A 10,448-nucleotide genomic window follows, 5' to 3' on the forward strand; every position below is an offset into this window, starting at 1 on the left:
AATTTTTAAGGTTAATAGATTATCAAATGCCAATAAAATTTAATAAAAATATTTTCATGAAACGAGGTTTTCATAAAGCAAACATAAAAAAAAACGTAGAAAAAATACAGAAAATTAGTTTTAAGCAAAAACTATAAAATATATCCTTAAATTACGAAAATTCATCGTGTAGAAAAGTACTTATATTTAAAGGTAATTTTTACGAAAAATTAGGGGAAATTTCATTTTCCCTATATGTCACTTTGAAGATTGTGAATACAGGTGATATACTTATCTCCCTTTTCGCTACTGACTGATAGTTTGCGTTTCTTTTTAGCCGATAGCGATGGACTTTTTTTTTTTTTACAAAAATAGTTGGAGAAACCTAATGTATTTTCGTAATTTTTGGACAAGACAAGCGAGTACTGTTGTTTTTACTTAAAACCATATATTTATAAAATCGATCTGTCGACTCCATCTTAACAATCGCCGATTATTGCGCAAGGAACTCTTGCAGATGATTATCAAATTTTGCATCATTGGTTCTTTTCATGGTGAGAAAAAAAAAAACAGAAAGAGCTGTTAAAAGATTTGAAAAGAAAAAATTACAAAAGTGTTTTCAATAAATCCTAATAGTAAATAAGAAAATCGCGCCAGGCATGCAGAGGTGAGAAAAAAAAACAGAAAGAACTATTCTATCTATTCGGTATCTAGGGGGATTGTCGTAATGTCGTAATAAATATTAATATCTGCGATGTTTTCTCTTCATAAAAACGAAAAAAAGAACCACGATAATTTCCCTTGAAATTTCGATTAATAGGTTCATTATGTTCCGTGATTATTAATTAATAATTGCTGAAAATTTGATTAAAATTTATTGATTTGCTGAATTCTGGTAAAATAAACGGAGTGATATATATATATATATATATATATATATATATATATATATATATATATATATATATATTGTCGGAATTATTTCACCAACAGGAAGAGGGGGGGTAAGAAAAAGAAGTAAGGGCTTGCAACGAAATTGTGACGTTGCTTACAAGCAGTCTTTTCTTTCCTTGTAAAGGTAACAATTAACTGGTAACGTTTGCCGAATAACAGTAACGCAGTAATCAGTCTAAGAGACGCCAACCGACTAGCAAGCTAGGTAACTAGCTTCTTAACTAATCACTAACCCGTAGTGAGACAACTCCTTTTATACATCCTAACTCTCAGTGGCGAGAATTCCAACGTGATTTCCAACGAGATTAGAATGTCTATTTAACTTAGTAGGAAATAGATACCCAGTTCCTCCGTAATGGCAAAACAGCAGTTCAGTGTCTTTTCTTTCCTGCGACCCATCCCCGGTAAGTCAAATCAATTTCAATTCTTACACACATTCCCCACAACAAAAAAGAAAAGATTCCTGATTAAGGGGAATAAAACAGTCAGTTTAGACCCTTGATAGGCTGGGTCTGCTCCTTAAATCTCGAGGATTGCAGTTATTACAGCACCACTGTTTATCTTCTGGTGGTGCTTCTATTAGGCTCACACAGTCGAAATGAAACCAATCATCGCATGTATCGCATGCTATCATTGGTCTAGTATCTTCTGGTCTGTTGCAGGCTGGACAGATCCAAATTATCGTGTTCTCTCTCCTTTGTGGGTCTACGCTCACATCTTGGGAGCTTGATGTTCCATGTCTGTTGGGTCGGGTTCTTCTGGCTCTTGAGAGAATTCTAGAGGAAAGAGATGTTTGATGGAGTGCATGTCTATAGCTCCATTCCCTTTCTTCACCTTCACCATGCGTACCAAATTATCACTTCCTCGGATTAGTTCGAGGACTTTACCTAGGGACCAAAAAGGCCTAGTCTTCAGAGGAATTTTAATGAATACTATATCTCCTGGTTTTATCTTATCTTCAAAAGAAGAGTCGGCTAGATTCAAGGTTCTTTCTCTGAGACTCAATAAATAGTCTTCATTCCAAAGTTTCCTAAACTTTTTCAGACTGTCTTCCCGAGAACGAAGGGTTTGAATCAAGTCCCTTTGTGTAAGCGGGTCCATGGTTTCTAGGTCCTGGTCTTCAACCCTCATTAATATTCCACGACCAACATTGGCGTTCATGAGAGAGTTTGGAGTTAAAATGTCCAGCTCAGAGTCATCAGAGCTTATGTATGTCAGGGGGCGGCTGTTTACTGCCCTTTGAACGTCCGACAAAATAGTTAGTAGACCAAAATAGTCTACTTTTCCTCTTCCTATAGCTTTATATAGGCACGATTTTCAAATTTTACCAAGAAGTCCTTAAAACTCCATTTGTCTTTTTTAAAGTCATTTTCGTTGAAGTGAGATCCCTTCAACTTTATTTTAAATGGCTCACCGAAAATGATGATTGGGCTGCAAATTTGGAAGGTGAAGATCTCTTATCAGGAGTCACCGGGTTCTCTTGCTTAGGAATCGAGTTAATATCTCCATCCAATGAAGTGACCGCTGGGGTCTCGGCTTGCTCAGTCTCTCGCAGTAAACTTAGCCTTCGTCTGACATCATATTTAAAGCGAAAGGAGGCAGTACTTAAGCTGGCCAGGGTCTCCGCCTCTTCTTCTTTAGCATAAATCTCCTCCATACCAAATGAAAGGGCTTCTAGCTCTTCCATCCATTCCTCAATTTCCCTCTTGAAACGAGAAAGCACTTCCTCAGGACTCTTTTCTTTTTCTAGTCCTTCTAGAGTAGTCAGCACATTTCTTTGCAGAAGTTTCCGTTTAAGATCAAGCTCTTCCATAGAGACTGAATCCTCCATGTTACAATTCAGGCAAAAGACAGCAAATACTAGAATAATTCAATTCTAGAAGAGGGTAATGAAGTTTCGTTGCAATTTTGTGGGAATTATTTCACCAACAAGAAGAGGGGGGGTAAGAAAAAGAAGTAAGGGCTTGCAACGAAATTGTGACGTTGCTTACAAGCAGTATTTTCTTTCCTTGTAAAGGTAACAATTAACTGGTAACGTTTGCCGAATAACAGTAACGCGGTAATCAGTCTAAGAGACGCCAACCGACTAGCAAGCTAGGTAACTAGCTTCTTAACTAATCACTAACCCGTAGTGAGACAACTCCTTTTATACATCCTAACTCTCAGTGGCGAGAATTCCAACGTGATTTCCAACGAGATTAGAATGTCTATTTAACTTAGTAGGAAATAGATACCCAGTTTCTCCGTAATGGCAAAACAGCAGTTCAGTGTCTTTTCTTTCCTGCGACCCACCCCCGGTAAGTCAAATCGATTTCAATTCTTACAATATATATATATATATATATATATATATATATATATATATATATATATATATATATATTATTCTCGGCCATTCATTTTTTCTCAACCATTCGAGATTAAGTCAAATTGTCATAGAATGCTCCAACAATTAAAACACTTCTAATTAATTAGCAATGTCTACCTCTATTCAATGGGGGATGTAATACAGCGAAACAGTCTGTCTGTTGGTGACAGTGTACTACTACTACTACAAAAACATGAAACCAGACATAACTGTGAACTTTACAAACGACTGCACTTTGAACATACAGATAAATCAAGACCAGTATTGGAAACCGAACAAAGTAAAATCCTTTGGGGTATGGAAAACCAATCAGATGAATTAATTCCAGCCATAAGATCGGTCATGATAATAATCAATAAAAAGATCCAACTTGTCAGCTTGCTGATTTTCCCATCGCAACTCATCACAGGCTGAAAAACTAAGCAAATGTATTATTAAGCTTACCCATTCACACATAATGGACTCTGCTAACCATTATATAAACCACGAGGCCAATAATCTCGTGGGGTGATATCGCGATCTAATGTGAGATTACAGACTGTCTACCTCACGCACGAGTCGGAAAATACTAACAACCGTTCTTTGTACAATATATTGTTTCTACTTAAACATGTTTTCTTTCATAAACTCTCCTTGGGCCACAACACCTGAAACGAGATTTCGAGAACTAATGAGAAAAACACCTAACTTTTAAATACTCCAATGTTCTCGCACCAACTGGTGATAAGGATTCCAGGACACATGTTGAAAAGTCACATTTAAAATACCTCGGTGTTACACAATCACTCGAATTAACAATGTGGAAACATTTCAACAATATCGACCTTGCAACGAAGACAGTGTTTCAACCGAATCATTCAGAGAGTCGGTTTTATCGTAGAATCTGACGACCAAACGTTTTAAGGGCCAGGAAGCAATTCTAAAAGTTGCGCTGAACTCCGCAAGATTCTGAAAGATTGTTTCTAGAAACCACCAAACTCTCAGTTCGGTGTACCAACTAAAAAATAATTGTTCAACGGATAAATGTTATAAAGGAACAATACGTGTCGATTTTTTTTCAGAAAAAAAATTGACTTCTTGGTTTTTCGTTTTCTTTTTTTTTATCACTTGGGTTTTCTCTCAAAAAGAAAATTAAATGTGGCAAAAAGAATTTTATTTTAACTTTTTTCGAACTAGGAAAATAAGGTGAACTTTAATTGAGATAGGGTAATTATTTTTTTTACCTCAAGAGCTACGTTGTGGTTAGCATTAAGACAAAAAGGTTACATGAAAAACAGTAAATTATTTTCTTCACACATTCAAAGCGATATACCATATTTCTTCCCTCTTCTTAAAAGAGATTAAGAAACAATGGAGGACCTAAAGGCCACTTTCACACAAATGTCCCCATTGTAGATCAAAGTGCAAAATTAAAATGGAAGTTTCAGATGGAGCTGCAGCAAAAATAAACGAAGAAAGATTAACAGCAAAAAAAAAAAATACATGCCTAATTTGTTAATTACCAGATACAACAATGGCAGATCCAGAGAAAAACAAACTTATTGCTACAAACAGTAACAAACTTATTACTACAACAGTAACAGAAAGCAATGTAGCGTTCTCACAAAACGCAGTCTGAGACACTATAAACAATTTCATTTACACTCCAGACGAAGACAAGACTTGTACTTTAGAAGGTATCTATGAGGACAACTTTGATTGTGCCAATTGGGTAGACTCCAAAAAGGTATGCCTATTGCTTTGAAAACTGGGACCCAGAAAACACAACAAATTCATAAATTACATTTTACCGCGAAAAACCTGGGACTTAACTTTTTCAAAAACTAAAACTCTTAACAGAACTGTTCCGTGTTGTTGCAAAGAAAAAAAAGAGTACATAAAACCTCAGCTCACTGCAGCAGCGTTGACCATCGCTACTTTCACGCCTGCCCCATCTGCCCCAGTGACCTGTTTTTATAAAAGACAGAGTCCTCCAAATTTGCATATTTGCATATGTGCGCGAGAGCACATGAGATTCTGCGAGACTGCATTGTTATATAAGGCCATAGGCGCCATCTTGGACCCTTTTCAGCATCATGACGTTGCACACTGAAGCCATTTAAGAGGTAAGCCTGTGTTCCCACAAATTTCGCCACATCCCCCCTGATATCATCATCACAGAGGGGGCAGGGACGCGGTGGCCTTTTTCTTTAGGTGCTTCTTCAGAGAGGGGGACCGGAGATTTCGTCCTCGCCTGTGCTTTCGTCCTCGGTTTCAGGGTCGGTGAACCTAAGGCTGCTAATCTCAGGGTCGCTTTCCGACGAAGTTGACATAACTCAGAATGATGGTTCACTGGTCTCGAATTCAGTCTCGCTCTCATCGCCGAGTGGTGGCTGCACGTGTGATGTTGATTGAAGATCCTTGATGTGACGGGGCACTCCATCAACCCACACCAATTGCAAGCTGATCACCTCAGTAACGTGTCCGGTTCCATAGCATGTGGGGCACTTGCCACAATGGTTCTTAACCCAGACGACATCCTACTCTTTGATACTCTCTCTTGTCGCCTTCGGCTTGGGCAGTGGGCTGGTCTCCACACCTCTCACTCTGACGTGGTACCTGTGCAGTGCTTTGGCTGGCACGGTAAAGGGTGAAATTTCGTCCTTAGGGGTGATGTTATCCCAATAGACCGCCTCAGGCGCCATACACCCCTTCCTAACTGCAATGGTCCTGACGGTCTTGTGGTTTCTCTCAATAATTCCATTCCCACTAGGCACATGGGTGTACCAAAATCGCAGGCGTATACCCCAGCTGTCTGCAAACTGTTTGAATTGCTCGCTAACAAGGGTGGTGCTGTGACCTTACAAATGTGACTTTACATGCCCTTAAACCTCTGATCGCGGCCCAGTTATGATCTGCAACCTGGTCAGTACAGTTATGATCTTAACCCTGGGTCGATGCCCAATTATGACTATCCTAGTCACCGGGTAATTAATTATGTCAACTGGGCAACCACGTCTGCCAACCGTTGGTACGTCGCGTCACCCAGTGAGTCCTCGTCAAGGCGTTGGAGGACTCTTCTCGGTTGCACGGTCCTCAAGGCCTGTTCTTCCTGATCGTCTAGTTGGTCGTCCTGTTGACTGGGTGTTCGTTGACGGGAACGGGGTTACAAGTGGCAAGTAAAAGAAATGAAGTTACATGGAACAACAGCACATCAGCAAACAAACTCCGGAGGTTGGTTGATATATAATGTATTTAGGAAATTCATAAATGATTATCTACAGACGTATGTACAATTGAAGATTAAATGGAAGCAAGCAATTAGATTTGTGAATGAGCTTCTTGTTGTTGAAATACTCGGTTGGAGTCGCGGACCATTGTAATTATCGTTAAGGTGTTCTGGCTGGTCTCTTCCTAGGTCCTCTGAATTCTATTAAGTTGCAAATTGAGCTCTCTGGCGACCAGCGAGGGGGAGAGAGAAGTTGGGTGGCTGGATTCCTCTGCCGAGACCTTTTGTCTCTGTCTCTCCAAAGATCTCTCTCTGTCTTCTCTCTTCTTCTATCTCCTTCTATCTGATTAAATCGAGTTTTACAGATCTTATATAGTAAAACCCTTGAATAATGACGACGCCTACGTTCGTCTTTGACCAATCAAATTGATTGATAACAATCCACCTGATTCCTTCTCATTGGTCAATTTGGCCTGTGGCAGGTATTATTTTTCCGCCCCCAATTTCCAAAATCAAATTGACTCCTCCCCAACTTGCCTGACCCCGCCTTCTCGATAATGTTTTTTTCCATATTATCAACTGATAGTCAGAGGAGATATTATTTTTAGCTTGTAATAGATCACCAGATTCCATCTATTTAAAAATATCCGTTTGATCTTCTTTCCTCTTTGAATTATTTGTTTTGTAAAAACATCCGTGTGATTTAGAAAAAAAAAAAATTCTTTACATGTCAGAATGCCCCTTAGCGCCCAAAACAATTTGCCAAAAGACATTTTTAGATAAGTCATAATTGGAAATAAACACTGGTTTGCTTTTGAAGTCCTTTGTGCATCGGCAGATTGAGTATTTCCTCAAAATATTCTATTTACGCCCAAAACATATTATCATTCTGAAGTTTCTCAGATAATACATATTGAAAAACAATTCATGTCGAACCTTGGGCTGACGTCATTAATTCTTTTATCAGGCCCGATCTGTTTCGTGTGTGTGCGTGTGTGTTTCTCAGATCAAAAACGATCCGACATTTCACCTGTCAAACACCACATTTCAAGCTGACCGACATTTAAAATCTCTGTTTCGGAATATTTTGTGTTGGCTCGTTTAGTTCAAACGCGAGCGTATTTTGGTTAAAAAATGTTTTAAGTAATCTTTCGCTTTGAAGTTTAGCATGCGATTTCTATTTTTATTCCCCGACCGTATTTTGACACATAAAAATATTAACTAAAAAAAAATTTTTTTTTCTGTAACCGGCGTTCGCCCGGGATTGAATATTACATTTAACACAAAAAACGTCACATCGACCCTACTGATCTGATGTGGCCCCTCTTTGGTGTTACAGTGCCATTGTTGGTCAGTATCTCGAGGAAGACACTTTCCAGTTCATGGACAATGACAGCTGAGTTCTGCCAGCGAAGGGGCTGCCACAATGCAAATCTAGATGATCCACAATCAATGAGCATCCAAAAATGCGCGTTGTTGCGTCCATTGCGAGCCTGTTCCAATTTCCTCTCACACTCAGTTTTCCCGTCTTCCACTGGATGGGTGCTGGGTCGATCGACTGGCAGGTTTCGCAGCTTCTCACAACAGATTTCACGTCCCTCTTTGGCACATAGGGGTCGACCAGCTTGGCAAAGTAAAAGGTTTGGTTTACACCAGGGTGCCCGCTTTGGCCATGGACATCAGCAACATGGCCTGGGTTAAGCCGACGCCCCACCGTGGAGCAATTCACAGGTTCCGGTTCATCATGTCCAGCCAATGGCATGGCACTCTGGTCAGGCGATCTACGCGATTCTGACAGGTCTGTACAGAGTCACATCTACGGCCAGGTTGAATTCCTTGATGATCTCGGTCAGGGTAGCAAGTCGTCTCTGTATTAGCATTTCGGCCGATGCCTTCGTTGTCAACCGTGCTTTCCCACTCAAGGCATCAGTTATCCACCGATGCACGCATGTAGAGTCTGTGACAATGTATAGCACTCTGGCCTGCTTCTGAAGCGCCAGATTTACTCCTTTGAGTGTAGCATCAAGTTCAGTCAGGTTTATGTGCCCAGCGTCATTTTCTGGCCGAAGCCAGCAGGCATCTTCTACGATAAATCCGTCGACCGCCAGAGCAACACCAAGGGCGAGTGAGCTGGCGTCTATCAGAACTGTAAACTCGCTCCGTGGACGCACCAGCTCCCTTGCACGAGGTCGTCTTTGGTCACTGTGGCCACAGCTTCCACCAGCATGCTTCACAGAGCGGGATCGCGCACCGCATCGTCCCATCCCATTGACATGGAAGTCGCACGTCGCTTTATGGTCGCCACTGCCATCACTGCCTACATACGCAGATGGAAAAAACACTCCAACGCCTGATGTTGGATGGAACTTCTGGGATGTCACCACCTCTTTCCCAGCGGAGTCCCTCTGCGCAGCCGCTCACATGCAAGCCAAGAACTTTTGCTCCATCTTGCAGGCACTCTGGCTCCTTGCACGACAGTTCTCAAAGTCTTCTTTCACCACCTGGGCAGACATGAGGCTCTCGTTCACAAAAATGTTGTCAATATACGACGACGTCGTTTGTTGCATGGCTGACGCCAGATCACCTGCATAATCGCTGTCATAATGTTCGGGGCTACGTTCAGGCTGAACCCCAGTCTGGTCAAACACTAGCGAGTCCCTTTGGTCTCAACCGTCTGGAATGGCCACAGCGATTTCCTGACACGCACCTACATGAAGGCTCTTCACAGGTCCAGGATTGCCATGTACACCCCCTACTGTCACCACTCCCTCAGTTTATGTGCGCAACCCCCGCTGTGTGAGGGTCGATGTGTTCATCGAGTTCCCGATAATCCATGACGAGTCAGACCTGTTTATTCTCTTTCCTGACGGCCATCAGGGGGAGCAGCCCCCTTAGTGGCCCGAGCTCATCCTCTGGGTATGGAACCAGCCAGCCATTATCCATCCAAACTTGGAGTTCTGCCTCGTACTGCCCCCTGACCCACATGAGAGGGGGATACTCTGTCAGCCGATTCTGCAAGGACACTGGTGGCTGGTCGCCAAACCACTTCCAGAACGCAGTCCACGCGTTTGTTCCTTTATCGTATTTCTTGTGGAAGTCGGGTTCAAGAGTGATTGCTGCGCAGACCTGTTCTTTGCGTTGGGAAAACCTCGCACCACCGGCGCCGTCCACGGTGATTCCACCCAGCTGTGTAATAGTGTCCATTCCAAGGAGAAGGTCGTATCCAAGAAGCTCCCTGTCGTCCACTAACACCTTCACAGCCCCAGGGGTCATTGCCAACATTTATATGGACAATGCGTTTTTTTTACAAGGTGGTCACCACTTATCAAGGCCCGGAAGCTACTCAGGGATAAGGGTTATTGTAAGTACAGTACGTTAGTGTGGATATTTACAGTGTCTACTTAAGGGGGCGGTTCATCAGGAATTTGTTTACGTTGGACTTGAAGACATCCAAGTTGTAGTCAGGAGGGAAGCAGGCAGATGGAACAGAGTTCCATAGGCGTGCAGTTCTAAGAAAGAATCTTTGTTCATGAAATCTACGTTTTGATTTAGGCATAGATAAAGAGTGGGGAAAGTTGTTGACAGTGGATTCAGCTAGACGGGTGTTTTTTGTAAAAGATTGGTGAGAGGGGACCAAAGATTGGAGTTCAGACGAGCACCTGCCATGGAAATAACGATAAAACAAAGATAGGCTCGCAACGTCTCTTCTGTGGGAGAGAGGTTGCAGGGAAGAGAAAAGGGCATCCCCCACTAAGCCACGAAGTCTATTTTATACTCTGTTTTTAACAGCGCCTGCCCAGATATGGCAACAGTATTCCATCCTTGGACGTACTTGGCTTTTACATAGATAGAGAATTGCATCAGTAGTGAGATATCTTCTGGAGCGGTAGCAGGATCCCACCATCTTTCCAGCGACCTTGGCAACAGACTTGATGTACA

General features: G+C 41.7%; 1 protein-coding gene across 1 annotated transcript; it reads right to left on the reverse strand.

The window, feature by feature from the left end:
- Positions 1–1,644: 1,644 nt before the first annotated feature.
- Positions 1,645–2,034, reverse strand: LOC145283969 (uncharacterized). Its single transcript, XM_080133066.1, has one exon. It carries the CDS (start codon positions 2,032–2,034, stop codon positions 1,645–1,647), a length of 390 nt encoding a protein of 129 aa, XP_079989192.1.
- Between the last annotated feature and the right edge of the window lie 8,414 nt (positions 2,035–10,448).

This window comes from Euprymna scolopes, chromosome 8 (genome assembly GCF_053919585.1).
Source record: "Euprymna scolopes isolate OS-2025 chromosome 8, ASM5391958v1, whole genome shotgun sequence".
NCBI lineage: Eukaryota > Metazoa > Mollusca > Cephalopoda > Sepiida > Sepiolidae > Euprymna > Euprymna scolopes.

What these genes read in the sequence shown, in the direction of transcription:
- LOC145283969 (XM_080133066.1), bottom strand. Translation starts at nt 2,034, where the DNA reads ATGGACCCGCTTACACAAAGGGACTTGATTCAAACCCTTCGTTCTCGG.